The sequence below is a fragment of the Hemitrygon akajei genome, chromosome 7 (genome assembly GCF_048418815.1).
Source record: "Hemitrygon akajei chromosome 7, sHemAka1.3, whole genome shotgun sequence".
NCBI classification, from domain to species: Eukaryota; Metazoa; Chordata; class Chondrichthyes; order Myliobatiformes; family Dasyatidae; genus Hemitrygon; species Hemitrygon akajei.
The window spans coordinates 113273742-113291124 of NC_133130.1; the positions used below are offsets into that span (position 1 = coordinate 113273742).

The 17383-nt window shown below is 39.8% G+C and overlaps 1 protein-coding gene across 4 annotated transcripts in view; it reads left to right on the top strand.

Moving 5' to 3' along the window:
• Nucleotides 1-16184, top strand: part of cep43 (centrosomal protein 43) — an 86678-nt gene extending 70494 nt beyond the window's left edge. For all 4 annotated transcript variants that reach the window (XM_073051756.1, XM_073051754.1, XM_073051753.1 and 1 more), the window contains 4 exons: nucleotides 4735-4856; nucleotides 5159-5195; nucleotides 14503-14605; nucleotides 15684-16184. In XM_073051756.1, coding sequence (XP_072907857.1) covers nucleotides 4735-4856; nucleotides 5159-5195; nucleotides 14503-14605; nucleotides 15684-15758 — 337 coding nt within the window. In that variant the 3' untranslated portion in view covers nucleotides 15759-16184. The remainder of the gene's footprint in view (nucleotides 1-4734; nucleotides 4857-5158; nucleotides 5196-14502; nucleotides 14606-15683) is intronic.
• The last annotated feature ends 1199 nt before the right edge of the window (nucleotides 16185-17383 follow it).

Sequence of the window (17383 nt, forward strand, 5' to 3'; positions counted from 1 at the left end):
TTAGCAGCAGAGCACCGTTTCGAATGGACTCATTCAGCTCTGCTGTCACAAGGATCATGACAGAAAATCTTTCCTACCAAATGCAATAAGCATATACAACAGTTCATCTCTGGGCGACTGGAGAACACACATCATAGTACAATAGTCTCTGCTTTATTATTTTATGCATTATTGCACATTGATAAATTATTATTGTGTATATTATTTTTCTGTACCTTATTAGTCTGTACACTGCTAAGTGTGTTTTAAAGGTTGCTGCTGTAACTGAATAATTTCCCACTTAAAATCAATAGAGTACTTATTATTAATATTATTATTATTGTCTGCAAGTGAGGAAGTTGATGATCCAGTTGCCAAAGGAGGTGCCGTGGCCCAAGTCTTGGAACTTGGTGATTAATTTTTGAGGTAGTAATAGCATTGAATGCTGAGCTGTAGTCAACGAAGAACATCCTGATGTATGTGTATTCACTGTCTAGATGGTACAGAACTGAGTGAAGAGTCAATGAAATGGCAATTGTTGTTGACCTGATTTGAAGGTAGATGCTAGATTGTGAGGAGAAGAGTCCATCTTATCATACCAGGGAACCATTCAGTAGTCTTAAGGCTGTGAGGTAGAAGCTGTCCTTGAGCCTGGTACTATGTGCTTTCAGGCTTTTGTATCTTCTCTCCAGTGGAAAGAGAGAATGTCCAGGGTGGGGGGGGGGGGGTGTCTAGTCTTTGACTATGCTGACTGTTTTACTGAAGCTGTGAGTTATACAGACAGAGTCTGATTTCATCCATTTGAGAACTAGGACAATCCATTGAAAGGCTGCGGCACTTGATGCAGTCGGAAGGGTAGACAGGTTTTGAGAAGGAAAAAAGCTGAAGTTGGTATTTCAGAACAATAAGCTGTTGGAACTAGACAATATTACAGGTAAGCAACTTTTGAAGACAGACAGGAAACTGAAGTTGGAAGGGGGGGTGCATATGTGATGTAAGAAAATTGGAGGAGATGATGGTGCTAGACAAATGGACAGATAATGAGGAGTATTGGGCTTTAAAGGGCCCATGAAGGTCCAGAGGATGTGTGTATGTTACAACAGATAAAATATTTAGAGAGAAAATCACTGTTCATGTAACCCCCTGGGTCGCCTCAGGCTTGTTCAGCTCGTTCTCGTCTAGGGGGAGCAGCCTTCGGCCCCGCCAAACTGGGTAATCAGCTGGTGTGGATGCTGTGTGATGTCCCCGCCTCGCCCAAAAAACAGACAGTACACCGTATGCGATTAAATGAGTACAATTTATAAAGGTTACTATAACTAAGTGATTAATAACGATACAGTATATATGAAGGAAAAGAAAACAAAGAAAAGGCGCCAAACTTATCAAAGTCCAAACCACTTCATGCACAACCGTTGGAGCTCAATTACTGAAGTCTTCTGGCCATCATTCGATCCCCTCCAAACTCCTCGACTTGCAGCTCAGGACCACCCGAAGTGGTCAACCAAGCACATCTATCTTTGTCTCCTCTCCTCGGGGTACCTCCTGGCCTCGGACCCCCACTTGGGGTCCGTTCCTCACCCGGTTTACAGCATCACGTCCTCTCTCTCTCAACCCTCGTGCCGAATCTCCCCAAAATGCCCGCCAACAATAGCTTACAGACTCAGAAGAAAGAACAACATTAATCCCAATTGGTTTACAAAGGAATACAATTCTCCTTATCAGTAAATTTTAACCAGACAAGCTTCCAGCACTCTCTCGCAACAAAGAAGCATTTGTACTTTTAACAAGCAAAGAAGTCATTTTGATAAACATATGCAGTAACAAAGAAAAAGAAGAAACTCCCTTTACATTCAGGAGGTGGAATTTTTATAGATTCTTCTGATTTTTTTACTTTTTGTCATGCCTTGATTCCTTAGGATTTGCTTTCTAAGAATTAAGAGTACAAGAAGATGAGAACGGCAAGATGTAGGTTGTGGGCCATGAGGAGCAAGAATTTTTTTCTTCACCCATAATAGCAGTTCTCTCTCCTATAATTGACCTTTTCCATCTATGTCTGCTGTACCAAACTCCACATGTTACCTACATTGCTGCCAGTGAATTTGACTGATGCTAAGCAGAAAATCACTCTCTGGAACAGAAATTCTATTGACTTACTATTACCCTAGAAACCTATTGATATAGAAAAGTTAAAATTGATTTAGAATTGAATATTCATACTGCAATTCTTCAATCCTTAAGGGACTAAAAACTATTTCCACCAACTTAGCCATGATTTGTGGAGTTATTTGCAGTTTACATAGCTTATTAACTGTTTGTTGTAATTTACGTCATCGGTGTTTTCTGTTGTATTTCACAGTGATTTGTTCTGCTAGTTACATACTGCAGTATCGGTCCTTCTGAGAGAAACACAAGTATTTCAGAGTTGCCTGCTTCCAGTAGCAAGAAGCATAGCAGTCAGAAAATACAAATGCTACCTGATTCATATTTGTACAATAATCTGCAAAGTCGGTAAAGAATTGAGTAATCTGAACGTAGAAGGGAGTTGCAAAAAGAAATGAAAGATCTTTCTACAACTTTTTGCTGAAAATCATGTTAAGCAACTCAAAGTGAAAAATTAACTTCATGAATTCTAAACTTATTAGAGCCCGTCTTGAGCTGCACATCAGTTTTAACTATTTTGCTATTGTCATTTCAAAAAAACATGAATTTAAAAGATTCCTACTAAAACTAAGTCAGTAAATTGTGCAAATACCTCTGGAAATCCATGTGCTAATTGGCTTATGTATCTAAATCCACAAAACTGCAGCAAGCTGCTGTACAAAGCAAGTGCTTGTGCATGAATCACAAAACTTTGGTTTGCAAGTGCAGCAGGCTATCAAGAAGGCAAATGGAATTTTGGCCATTGCTAGAGGGATTGAAATTAAGAGCAGGGAAGTTATGCTGCTACTGATGAGGTCACAACTGGAGAACTGCGGGAAGTTCTGGTCTCCATACTGGAAGGATATACTGGTTTTGGAGGTGGTTTAGAGGAGGTTCATCAGGTTGATTCCAGAGTTCCAGAGATGAGGGAATTAGACTATGAGGGCAGATTGAGTCTCCTGGGATGGTACACGCTGGAATTCAGAAAATGAGAGGAGATCTTATAGAAACATATGAAATTATGAAAGGGATAGATAAGATAGAGGCAGGCAAGTTGTTTCTTTTGGTAGGTGAGACTAGAACTAGGGGACATAGCCTCAAGATTTGGGGGAGTAGATTTAGAACAGAGATGAAGAGGAACTGCTTTTCCCAGAGAGTGGTGAATCTGTGGAATTCTTTGCCCAATGAAGCAGTGGAGGCTGTCTCAGTTAATATTTTTTAAGACAAGGTTGGATGGCTGTTTACATAGTTGGGGAAATAAGGGTTACGGGGAAAAATCAGGTAGGTGGAGATGAGTCCATGGCCAGATCGGCTATGATCTTATTGAATGGCGGAGCAGGTTTGATGGACCAGATGGCCTACTCCTGCTCCTACTTATGTTTTTTAATTCAAAGAAATTCAGGGTTGAAAAGTAAATTCATATCTGTTAAATTTTCTTTTTGTTTTAAATGATGTTTAAAATTGTAAATATTCTCTGATATATTTCATACTTTAAATTGGCTAACACTGGTAGAAATTATTTTATCAAAGTACTTGGAGGTTTATTACAGGGGGAAAATCATTTTCTTTTCTGTAAAGCTTGTCTGACCTTTATAATCTGAAGCCAGTGTCCACTGATTCAACCTTTGGAACCTGGAACAATCTGTATCCAAGAATGATGATGATAGAAGCAGAATTGTGTGTTTGTATATTGTGCGGGAATATACATAGTTTCATTATGGATTGTCCGTGGCCACCTATAGATGTCAAGTTTTACACTGCTCAGATTGCTCAGGTTTGAATGAACCTATCTGGAAGCTACACAAGACAATAGAAAGGTGAGGCTGTCTCCACGTAGGCAATGATGTAATCACTTCCATCAGCTTTAGGTGCATCTGAAACAGGTCTTGGTGAGGATGAGTTCAAGCAGGTTTAGATCTTGTGCTTCTCTCACAACTTGCTGCAGACACATTCTAGGAGCTCTGATCATTAGAAGTTAGATAGTTGGGTTAACGGTTAGGCAACCTTTCCAAGATTTGTGGTGGAAGTGTTTGAAATGATGGCTGAAAAGTGTGATACTGTGAGTAAGACTTTGTAGTCTAATTAAACAGGTGGAGAATTTTGCACATCTCTTTCAGAGACTGGTCAACTAGAATGATGTCACACAGACTGTAAAAGGTTGAAGCATATTGGGGAGCAAACTCTGCTTTTATGACAGTCTTTTTAGTTTAATGGTCATTGTTACAGATAATAGCTTTTCATTCCAGGTCATTCATTTATCTACAAATTTAAATTTACCAGCTACTTTAGTGTTTTCTTTAATCATTTGTCCAAGACTCAGAATTATTGGTCTAGTGGATTAACCATCATGCAACCATTCCATTCAAATACTGACCTTTTAGATACACACCTTGAGATAACAAACTGTTTATTTTGACCAGTGGTAAGTGGATTATGTAGTTGGTTCAGACCATCTCTGCTTTGGATAGCTAGTTTGGGCTATTTACAGATGAGTTTTTTGGTTTTACATAAAACCTTATTCTGATTTTTCCTAATACTGCATTTCTCATATTGCACCTCAGATTTGAGGATCTCCAAAACTCAAGTTTGAAAAAGATTTTTTTTTTACATATATAGGCGGACTGATTTGAAAAGTAAACCTTTGGGTAGTCTGACGTCCCTTGCGGATGCTCCTCCTCTGACAGCAGACCTGGGTACACTAGCAAGAGAGCCAGCATTAAAAGAAACTGATTTAAAAGGTTAGTTAAAAATCATTTACTAATCCATTTTAAATATTTAAGCATGCTATTTTGTGAAAGGTGAGCATTTTTTTAATGTAACATCCTTAATTATTCCTTTTATTTATCCTTTATGCCTGGGCTATGTGTAGATCCAGTTTTCTTTCTTCTACTATTCTTGTATATCCCATCACTTCAAAATCTCTTCACTAGCCAAGTAAAAGTAATATGAACAATACAACAATGTCATCCAATGTTAGAAGAGAGACAATATGTAAAATGATTTCTAATACATGCTATTACCTCTGATCTCTTTGGAACAGGTGATGAAGAAGAGTATTACGATGATGATTTTATCAGGTAAAATAATCCTTATCATTGAAACATGTTTAAAATGCATACTGATTTTTTTCAGTTGATAAGTAATTCAATCAGTAGTGAGAATTTCATGGCTTCTGAGGGCTCAACTGCTGGGATGTTACTCATTGCAATTGCTTTCTTACTGCTGTAAAGTTTTTATATTAGGTTTAAGATGCAAGAATTCCCTAGTGATCCCTTGTGCTGAGAAAGTAATATAGTTCTGAGTTGCCTTCCTTGTACAAAAAATGTTGCTTCCCTTCCACTACTATCATGATCCCCTCCTGAGCATCTCCTCCATTTCCTGCACATCTGCCTTTACCTCATACTTTGGGCATTGTAACAGGGACGGGCATTCTTTCACCTTGTCCATAAGATCATAGACAAAAGGGAAGAATTAGGTCATTTGGCCATTGAACCCACTAAACCATTTGATCATTGATAATTTATTTTCCTTCTTAACCCCATTTTCTTACCTTCTCCCTGTAACCCTTACTAATCAAAAGCGTATTAATCTCTGCTTCAAATATATCCAGTGACATGGTCTCCACAGACATCTATGGCAATTAATTTCACATATTTACTGTCCTCTGGCTGAAGAAATTCCTCCTCATCTTTGTTCTGATATGTGGTCTAATCAATACCTTTTAAAGCCTCAGTATTACATCCTTTTATTTAAAAAAAGAAAGATATTCTAGTCCTCTTGAAATGATTGCTAATGTTGTATTTGCCTTTCTTACTACTGATTCAACTTGCACGTTAACCTTCAGGGAATCCTGCACAAGAACTCCCAAGTACCTTTGCAGCTGATATTACTCTGCATTTAGAAAATAGACTGCACTTTTATTCTTTCTGCCAAAGTGCATAATCGTACACTTCTCTACACTGTATTCCATCTGCCACTTCTTTGCCCATTCTCCTAATCTGTCCAAGTGCTTCTGTAGGCTCCATGCTTCCTCAGCACTAGCTGCTCTTCCATTAATTTATATCCTCCGAAAACTTGGCAACAAGGAAATCAATGCCATCGTCCAAATCATTAACATATAATGATAAACGTAGTGGACCCAGCATTGTTGCCTTCGGAACACTACTAGTCACCGGCAGCCAACCAGAAAAGTGCCCCTGCATTCCCACTGTTTGCCTTCTGCCAGTCAGCCAATCTTCTATCCATGCAATATATGGTTAACTGTATACTAATATCTTTCCTGTAAAACAAGGGCTCTTACCCTTTTTAGCAGCTTTATGTATGGCATTTTGTCAAAGGCCTCATGAAACTCCAAGTAAACAGCATCCAGTGACTCTCCTTTGTCTATCCTCTATCCTGCTTGTTACTTCTTCAAAGAACTCCAACAGATTTGTCAGGTAAAATTTCCCTTTAAGAAAACCATGCTGACTTTGGCATATTTTATCATCTGTTTTGAAATACTCTGAAACATTTATCCTAATAATGAACTCCCAACGTCTTCACAACCGCTGAAATCAGGCTAACTGTCCTATAATTTCATGTCTTTTGCCTCCTCCCCTTCTTAAAAAGTGAAGAGATATTTGTGGTTTTCCAGTCTTCTGAAACTGTTCTAGAACCTAGTGATTCTTGAAAGATCATTACTGATTTCTCCACAGTCTCTTCAGTTCCTCTTTCAGAACCCTGAGGGAGTAGTCCACCTAGTTTAGGTGACTTACCTACCTTCAGAACTTTCTGCTTCTCAAACTTCTTCTCTTTAGTCATAGCAACTACCTTTACTTCCATCCTCTGACAGATTTGAATTTCTGGCATGCTGCTGGAATCTTCCATAATGAAGACTGATGCAAAATACATATTTGGATTATCTGTCATTCATTTATTTTACAGTGCTACCTCTCCAGCATCATTTTCCAACAGTCTGATATCCATTCTTGCCTCTCTTTTGATCTTTATATCTATATACTACTAAAACTCTCATGCTCTGTCTGTTTGTGACCTCAGCGCAAATGGTGCATTACAGCGGCACTTTTTTTTGGCTAAATCAACTTAAGATGCGCTAACTTACAGAATGCAGGCAAAATTCAGGGTTATATATTCCTATAAAATTGCTCATCCACCAAAATCAACTGCCCCGTTTTCACTTGAGAGCCGATCCGCCATCATGGAAATAGGGACGTGACACCATGATGCATGCTCACAGCCAGCCTCTGCAGCGACACCAACCGGAGCAAAAGGGCAAGGCGGCTCTATTTCGAGCGGTCACATATCACCATCAGCATGTGCAGGATTGGGACAGATCTCACTGCCACCCATTAATAAGAGATCATTAAATCTTATTGTAATGACATACTTCTCTTTCAATATTTTTATTAGTTTTTGCATAAAGGAATACAGAGTACAAGAAGATATATATTACAAAGTCAAAAGTCAAAAGTCAAAACAGTACCTAATACATTGTATTAAAAATACAGTTACAATCACAAAACCCTGTATTCATAAGTAAATTAAATCATAATATTGAAATATAATAATTTTGTTACACAGAAAAAAATTCTAAACTCACTACCAAAGTCAGAACTGTTAGGGAAAAGCAAGAAAAAAGGAAAAAAAAAACCCTTATCATATAATAAAATATATGAGCCACTATCTGTACTTTTACAACAATCAAAAGTTTCGAAAATAACTCAAAAATGGTCCCCACAATGTATAAAATTCTTGACTAGATTCAAAAACTGAACATCGGATCTTCTCTAAATTTAAGCATGACATAACATCCCGTAACCCGTAATGACATACTTCGAGACACCCATAAAACCCCCTGCTGCAGTCAAAGGACAGCGGTGACTATATCACATCCATTTAGGAGAGTGCCAACCACATCATCAAGAATAATCAGCTTCCTTTGGTATTACTGCTTCGTATCTTCTATCCAGTATTAGGGTAAAAAAAAATAGTCAACCTAATTATGCCATATGGAAAGAGAAGAGGGACATTATGGTCAAGAGATGATGCCAAACGTCGTCGGGAAGCTGCAAGGAGAGGGGGAGAACAAGAATCAGATGAGGCCAGGGCTGCATGACTCTAGGATCAAAGAATCAGGATGAAAAAAGATGAGGGAAGCAGAGACAGAGGAGGAGAGGCATGCATGTCTCCAGAATGACAACAACTGGCACAGGAGGAGGAGAAAGGAAGAGACAAAGGAGCTGAGAAATGCACGTCTCCAAGATCAGAGACAAAGAACAAACAGCAGAAGAGATGAAGACACGGCGCATGAAAGGACTGCACGTCTCCAGAATGACAACGAGAGGCACAAGGGTGGCAGATCAACCAGAAATGTTGTCATCAGAAGTGTCCTTTGTTAAACGAGGAGGAGCTATGTTTGCCTTGCTACGTGTCTTTCTTCTTTAATAAACTGAGTTTTTCTTCTTCAATTTCCAAAGCAAAGTAACACCAATAGCATTCAGGAAAATTTCATGTTCAGTCTGGTCACATACTGCACTACCTTTCTCTCAAAGGGTGCCCCAATGGGTCACCCCATTGTCTAGTATAATCTAAAAATAATTTCTGTTTTTTTTAGGTTATTGGCTAGATTTATTGTTTCTCTCCTTTTTAATTGCATTTTTAGTTGCCTTCTGTTGGTGTTAAAGCTTCCCACTAATGTTTACTATATTGAAGTACTATATTGCTTATAAGCTGTCTTTGATTTTCCTGTTCAGCCATTGTTCCCTCGTCCTCTCTTTAGAATGTTCCTGCTCCTACAGGATAAAACAATCCTGCTGTTCTGAATTAGTCCCAGAAATCCCAGGCGTTGCTGATCTATCATCATCCCTGTTGGTGTCCCCTTCCAACCAGCTTTGGCCTGCTCCTCTCATGCCTCTGGTTATGATCACTGTTTCATACGATTTCATTTACCTTAAGCTCAAGCTCCCTAATCAAATCTGTTTCATTACACAACACGCAGTCTGAATAGCCTTTTCCTTAGTGGGCTCAACTACAAGCTGCTTTAAAAATCCATCTCATAGGGATTCTATAAATTCCTTCTCTTGAGACCCAACATCATCCTGATTTTCCCAATCTACTTGCATTTTGAAAACCCCATGGGATTATAACACCACCATTTATACCTGCCATTTCTGATTTCCATTGTATTTTTTATTCCACATCCAGGCTACAGATTGGAGGCCTGTACATAACTCACATTAGGGTCTTTTTGTTGTAGTTTTTCAACTCTACCCACAAAAATTCTAGGTCTTCTCATCTTACATCACTTCTTTCTAAGGATTTGATTTCTTAACCAATAAGACCGCTCTACCTCTACCGACCTGCCTCTTCTTTTGATACAATGTTAAGCTCCCAGCTGTGATCTTCTTTCAGATAAGACTCATGCTCAAAAGCAACAAAGCTGCCATTTTCTAACTGCACTACAAGATCATCTACCTGATGCTGTATGTATTCAAATATAATACCTTCAGTCCTGTATTCACCACTCTTCTTTTCAATTTTATCTCCATATTGCCTGAAGTTAAAATCTTGGCCCTTTCTAAACTTTTAGTCTTATTCTTTACTTTGGAGACATCAGTAACCTCTCCTGCATTCTTCCCTTTTACTTTATCCACACATTTCCAAGCTGTTAGTCAACTCTCCTACTATGTACTTTAAAGCCCTATCCACAACCCCACTGTTGTGCTTCATTAGGTCACACTGATGTAAAGGAGGCCACACTGGGAGAACTGGATACAATTGATGACCCCAACAAACTTGCAGGTCAAATGTCTGGAAGGACTGTTTGGATCTTTACCGACCACACCATGAACCTCCGTATCCAGCACATAATTCTCCATAACTTCTGCCATTTTCAGTGGTATGCTAGCACTGCGCAAATCTTTCCCTTCCTCCCCCCCCCCCCCCCCCCCAGCAATTTCTAAGTAGCTCATCCACTCAGTCCTCCCTACGATCTTAGACGATGCTTCTCAGTGAGTCTATCAGGGTCAACTACTCTATCCAGTACTCCTGGTGCAGCCTCCACTACATCAGTGATCAGAGACTGCTTCATTGAGCACCTTCACTTTATCTGTCACTTTAAGGCAGGATCCCCTGGTGACTACCCTTTTCAATTTGACTTCCATTCCTACACCAACATGTCTGTCCATTGCTTACTCTGCTACTATGATGGGGCCAAGCTCAGGTTTGAAGAGCAAGACCTCATTTCTTCTTGATAACTTCTAATTTGATGGCATGAACATGATGCCTGGCAATTACTCCCCACCACCTCACTTCTTTTCTCATTCCTCATTCAGGTTACCCTCTCCCCCTTCTGCTTCCTCACCTGCCTGTTAGTTCCATCTGCTTCTACTCATCCTCTCCTTATTCCATAATCCACTGACCTCCACTGACATCTTCAGCCCTTTAATTGTTCCACCTTTCCCCTTCTAGCATCTTTCTTCATTCTCTCACCCCTACCTACTAACCCACCTTCCCTCTCATCTGGTGTCACCAATCACCTGCCAGCATGTACTGCTCCTCTCCCCACCTTACTGAAGGCTTTTATCCTCTTCCTTTTGCAGCCTTAATGAAAGGTCTCATCCCAAAACATTCACCTCCATGAATACTGCCTGACTTGCTGAGTTCTTCCAGTATTTTATGTTTTTCAAGTTAAAGATCCTTCTTCAAGCACTTTGTCTTGGAAAAGTAAGTGTTAAGTTCCAGTGATAGATGATGCATGATAAAGTAGGCCAAAGTCAGTGTGGTGTCCTTCAGGGGATATCTTGCCTCAGAGATCGGTTGGTACTCTTTGAGGAAATAACAGGCAGTGTAGTCAAAGAAGAGTTAGTGCATGTTGGTTACTTGGATTTTCAGAAGACCTTTAACAAGGTGCCATACATGAGGCTGCTTACGAAGTTAAGAGCCCATGGCATTACAAAAAAGTTACTGGCATGGTTAGAGCATTGGATGGTTGGTAGGAGGCAGCAAATGGGAATAAAAGGATCCTTTTCTGGTTGCCAGTGGCTAGTGCTGTTCCACAGGGTTGGTGTTTTATCCTGTCTATCAGTGATTTAGATGATGGAATAGATGGCTTTGTTGCCAAGTTTTCAGATGATATGAAGAGTGGAGGAGGGGCAGGTAGTGTTGAGAAAATAGGTAGGCTGCAGAAGGACTTGGATTAGGAGAATGGGCAAGAAAGTGGCAAATTAAATACAGTGTTAGAAAACATGGTCGTGGACTTTGGTAGTAAAGATAAATGTGCAGACTATTTTCTAATCGGGGAGAAAATCCAAAAATCTGAGATGCTTGTGAATTTTTGTGCATAATATCCTAAAGGTTAATTTGCAGGTAGAGCCAGTGGTGAAGAAGGCAAATGCAATGTTAGCATTCATTTCAAGAGGTCTAGTATACAAGAGCAGGGATGTGATGCTGAGGCTTTTTAAGGCACTGGTGAAGCCTCACCTTGAGTGTTGTGAACAGTTTTGGTTTCCTCATCTAAGAAAAGGAGTGCTGGCATTGAAGAGGGTTCAGAGAAGGTTCACATGATGATTTAGGGAATGAAAGGGTTATCATACGAGGAATGTTTGATAGCTCTGGGTCTGTACTCACTGGAATTTAGAAGGACAAGGGAGGATCTCATTGAAACCTTTTGCATGTTGAAAAATCTGGACAGAGTAGATGGGGAAAAGATGCTTCCCTTGGTGGGAGAGTCTAGGACAAGAGGGCACAGCCTCAGGATAGAGGGGCATCCTTTTAAAACAGAGATGCGGAGAAATTTCTTCAGCCAGTGGGTGGTGCATTGGTGGAATTTATTACCACAGAAGGTTGTGGAGGCCAGGTCATTGGGTGTATTTAATGCAGAGATTAATAAGTTGTTGATTGGACACGGCATTAAAGGTTACAGGGAGACGGCTGGGAGTGGGGCTGAGGAGGGGAGAAAAGGATCAGCCATGATTAATGGCAGAGCAGATGTGATGGGCCAAATGACCTAATTCTACTCTAGTGTCTTATGGTCTTGTGCTTGGTGAGAACAGGCTTTGTGTGAATTGATGTTGCACTGAAAACTCATTATCAATCAAAGATTATGTTCTCCCTCCCATTAACCCAATGACCAGATGACCATCTTTGTTGTTTATCCTGACCTCACTCCATTCAGGACATTCCTCTGTCTCAACCATTCCTCTTCCATGCTCTGTACATTTTGTTATCACTTCTTCCCACTTCAGATAAAGTGTGCTTTCCTTTTTTCCCCATACGTGCCTTGACCCATCAGCATTTTATGTTTGTGTTTCAAATTTCCAGCATCAACATATTTTTGCTTTTTTTAATTATATGCTAACAAAGGATCACATCCACTTGATAGAAGTAATTATTGAGGTTAAATGGTCATAGCTGGCCTCCTATTTTTTGCTGTGGTGAGAGGTGATTATTGTTCTGTATGAAGAAGGTCTGACTGATCATTCCCTGTAAACAAAGGATGTTTGCAGGCAGAAAAATGGGAGGGTTCAGAATCTGAATCAGGTTTAGTATTACCAGGATATGTTGGTGAAATTTGTTGTTATGGAGCAGCAGTACATTGCAACACATAATAAAAACTGAATTACAGTAAATGTATATTAAAGTTAAATAAATAAGTAGTGCAAAATGGTAGGTAGTGTTCATGGATTCATTATGCATTTAGAAATTGGATGGCAGAGGGGAAGAAGCTGTTCCTGAATTGTGGAGTGTGTGCCTTCAGGCTCTGGTACCTCCTCCCTGCTGGTAGCAATGAGAACATGGCTTGATGATGGATGCTGCCTTTGTGAGGCATCGCTCCTTGAAGTCCTGAGTGCTGGGGAGTCTAGTGCCCATGATGGAGCTGTCTGTTTTTACAACTTTCTGCAGCTTATTTTGATCTGTGAAGTGCACCCCTCTCCTCCCACCAGACAGCGATTCAGCCAATTTGAATGCTCTTTGCAGAACATCTGTAGAAATTTGCAAGTACACCCTATCCTCATTATATGCGGGAGATATGTTCCTTGTATTCGACACATAATGTGAATAATTATTTAAATGGAGAAAGTAGGGGTGTGTTTCAGAGGGCTTCCTAAATGTTTTATCTGTAATTTATTCACATTTTCATAACAATACGACACAAAAGCAGTACCACAAGGCACATTAGTATTATATTTCATCAATTTAAGGTAATATTCAGCATAAGAAAGTTGAAAGTTAACATACCAGGGTGTACAGTACTCACCAACAGTGGCAGGTGTATTCCCTCCGGGAGATGAATGGTGGTTGTGGTGTCGGGATCATATCAAGCAAAGCAAGAGGTGAAGGAAGACTCACAGAATTCTTAGAGTTCCCAGCAGCAGGAGATGACACCAGTTTGAATAAAGTGGTGAGGGTTGTTTGTTTGGCAGCATTTTGTTTTCAGCATAAATTTACTTGTAGGGAAGAAGGGTTGATGGCAGGGAACGACTGAAATGCTGACTCCGTTCTAAACTTGGGTCCATGCCCATCGCCATTTGTGCCAAGTGTTCCGACTTCCACCATTCCCTCACTGTTGGTAAACTCCCGGGATTTTCAAAATCGTCTGTTGCTTGCAGCATCTGAGAGATAGTTCGCCATAAGAAAAAATACGCCTTGAATGTGGAACACACCTCGGTCGAGTGGTTGAATCAGTGATGTTGTGTTAGGCGGCAGGAAATGCATTGTTGTGATAGGATATATGCTGTCCAAATGTTTAGGATGGGCTGGCGCATTGTCAAGCAACAAAAGAACTTTAAAGGCAAGATTCTATTCCCAGTAGTAGCGTCCCAGAGCTGTGTTACCTTCCGCTGATGTCACGCTGTTTATAATTTCCAACTTTTTTTCAAGTGTTAAAGTGGTTCTCTGCTGCTCAGCTGATGGCCCAGGACATGACATCAGACGCTTAGGAGGCATAGTTAAATATTTCAAGCACAAAACACTGTGCCATAGGTAAAACCAACAAAAGTTTAAGAGTGCAAGATCGCGCATCCATACGTTACCAAAACCAATGCGAGACTGGCAGGAGTGAGACTGTGAGGCATGCGCACGTGACTTGTATTGGCGGGAAAGCAGTGCTCCTCACATAACTGTGAGTTTTGGACGCATATAAGGAGACGTTGGTAGAAATAGGTTCCTCGCATAACTGAATCTGCTTAGTCTGAATACGCAGATAACGAGGATAGGGTGTATCTTCTTATACTCCTAATGAAATGTAGCTGCTGTCGTGCCATCTTCGCAACTGCAGCTATATGTTAGGAGTCACTTGCACCTTCAAAATATTAATATCTAATGGTATCTACCTTTTTGTAAGATTTATAAGTTGTGTCATAAATATAAATGTCTCTGTTTCAGTGGTAGTCAACGTTCGGATAAAACAAAGAGTGAAGTGAGCATTGGTGAGGAGATTGAAGAGGAAATTTCTTTCGAGGGAGAAGATCTTTGTACCAGTGATAAGGTTTGTACACCTTCTGGAGTACTAACAGGAGGGTTAGATTACTATATTATGTATGCAACAGTATAGCACTGGCAGTCCATTCAGCTGAAGATGCTTTGCCAATCTTGATGCAATTTATAAAACTAAATGTTTTCCTCTTGTTACCTGAAATTGTTGGGATCGTGACAAGGCTGGATCGTGACAAGATGAGGCGCCAGTTTTCAAGCTTTTGTTGGGGATTGTTAGAACTGTGTGGGAGTGCAGAGATGGGTCAGAATGGGAGTGGGTGGGAGAACTAAACTGCCAGGCAACAAGAAAATCATCCTTGCCCTTATATAGCAGGAACTAGTCACAGGTGTTTAATGTCTCTAAAGTAGAGCAGGATTGGTAAAGGACAAAAAAAAAGTTTGTTAAGCTTCAGGGAGGGTGAGGTGGGAGAAAAAGTGAATGTGAGAATAAACTATAAACAGGATGGACATGTCATTTTTTCATTCTTTTGTCATTGTTCTTTTGTCTCATTAACCAGTTAGCCTTGCTTACAACTCATTCCCATTGTCACCCATTTTTATCCGATCAGATACCTTCCCCATTCTCCCTGCAGCTCACGGGCTTCTTTTATCTTCCTTCCGGTTCTGGTGAAAGATATTCAACCTGAAATATTAACTCTGACCTGCTCAGTATTTCCACTATTTGCTGTTTTTATTTTAGATTTACAGCATCTACAGTTTTTTTTAAAATTTCATACCTCCACGTCTTTGGGTCCTGAGATTGTGCAGAGGGAAGAGGTAAAAGGATGGCGAGGTATTGCATGAAGAAGAGATATGAGAGTAAATAGCGATGAAGTAAACTACCGCTTAGTCAGCTTTAGGATGAGGGAAGCCATGTCTTTGGTCTACTCTTGTTAAAAGTATCATAAATTTTAAAAAATGGCCTGTTGAATGGACACTGGTGGGATGGATATTGAGGACCTCTAACCTTGCTCTGACCCGGAGGAGCGGGTGAGATCAGGGACACATGATTCAGTGATTCCATAAACTATGGACATTTGTATCTTTATTTTTCATTATTTTGGCTAATTTCTTGCTTATTTTTTTTGCAGCTTGATGACTTTACACAGGACCACACCATATCGAACTGCAGTGATGTAGCAGATTATTTAGAGGAGGTTCCATAGTGGCATTGCAGTATTATGCATTTCACTGTACAGATGAGTAGTTTTGCCTGCTTTTGTTTTTCTGACAAAATTCTGAAGATGTAATTGATCTCTCCAAAATAAAACCACAGACCTCGATCAACACTCAGAAATGAAACAATCAAAATGGTACTGATTTAAGCAGTGGGAAATCAGCAGGTAGCCCTGAGACCATCATTCAGTATATAGTCGGAAAGGTATTTCTTAGCAAGAATTAATAAGTTTGGACCTACATTGTAAAAGTAAAAGCATAATGATTAAAAGTTAATTTAATGCTAACTTACATTTTCAAGTTCTTTGTATTGAAAATGTGTTATCAAAGATGTGTAACTTTTTTTTGGAAATGGTTGAGAACTTACAAATATACTTATTTATTCTTTGTCATTTGAATTAAATCTATTAATATTATTAGCAAGTCTCTGGAAATTTCCTGAATGTAAGGCAGAAGCTAAATTTAATTGGTCAGACCACACTTTTTGAGTATCGTGAGCAATTTTGGGCCCCTTATTTAAGAAAAGGTATCTCATTGAAGGGGGGTCCAGTAGGTGTTCGCAAGAATAATTCCGGGAAGGAAAGGGTTAATGTATTCTGGAGTGTTTGACTCTGGACCTGTACTTGCTAGAACTTAGAAGAATGGGGGGAGGATCTCATTGAAACGTATCAAATGTTGAAAGGCATAGGTGGAGTGAATGTTAAGAGGATGTTTCCTATAGTGGGGGAGTCTAGGACCAGGGGATACAGCCTATAAATAGAAGGATGTCCCTTTGGAACAGAAACGAGGAATTTATTTAGCCAGATGGTGGTGAATCTGTGGAGTTCCTTGCCACAGATGGCTGTGGAGTTCAAGTTATTGGGTATATTTAAAATGGAGAATGATAGGTTCTTAATTATTAAGGGTGTCAAAGGTTACGGGGAGAATGGGGTTGAGGAGCGTAATAAGTCAGCCATTGTTGAATGGCGGAGCATCCTTGATGGGCTGAATGGCCTAATTATGCTCTCATGTTTTATCATCTTAATTGATGTTCCCATGAAGATTTGATGGTTGGGTTGGAAGAAGGAGAAGTAGAGAGGATCAGATGTGGTCTTTGCTGCTGACTGGTGTCCAGTGATCTCTTAGTGAAATCATCATACTCACTGATGGGCACTCTGCCAGCATTTTGAAAAAAGTTTTGTTGCATTGTGGTGCATCTTGCACAAAACTCACTTTTCTGTCCAGAAGAATGAATGCTTTAAGGATGAATGTTGGACAACATGGCTTTTTTTTTAGCCAGTAATGCTGTTGCCTGACTGCTCAACATGTGGGCATTCAAAGAACAGATGTACTGTGTGTGTGAGAAAGAGAGTGCTGGATCTCCCTTTTTTCTGATCCTTGGGGTTCTTCTGGGGATTAAGAATGGTGAGGATTTAATTCTTAACAATCATTTACTTTAAAGTTTAAACAAACATACAGACATTTGATGGAAAGTGAAGAGCTGAGAAGCAAAGCAGAGATTCAATGAAAAGATGGCACCTTTGAAAACTCCATCACTTTTATAATCCAGATAACAGAAATTCCTTAGGTAAGTATAAACCAACCAATGGTTGGTAATGGGCTAACACTTAGCCAA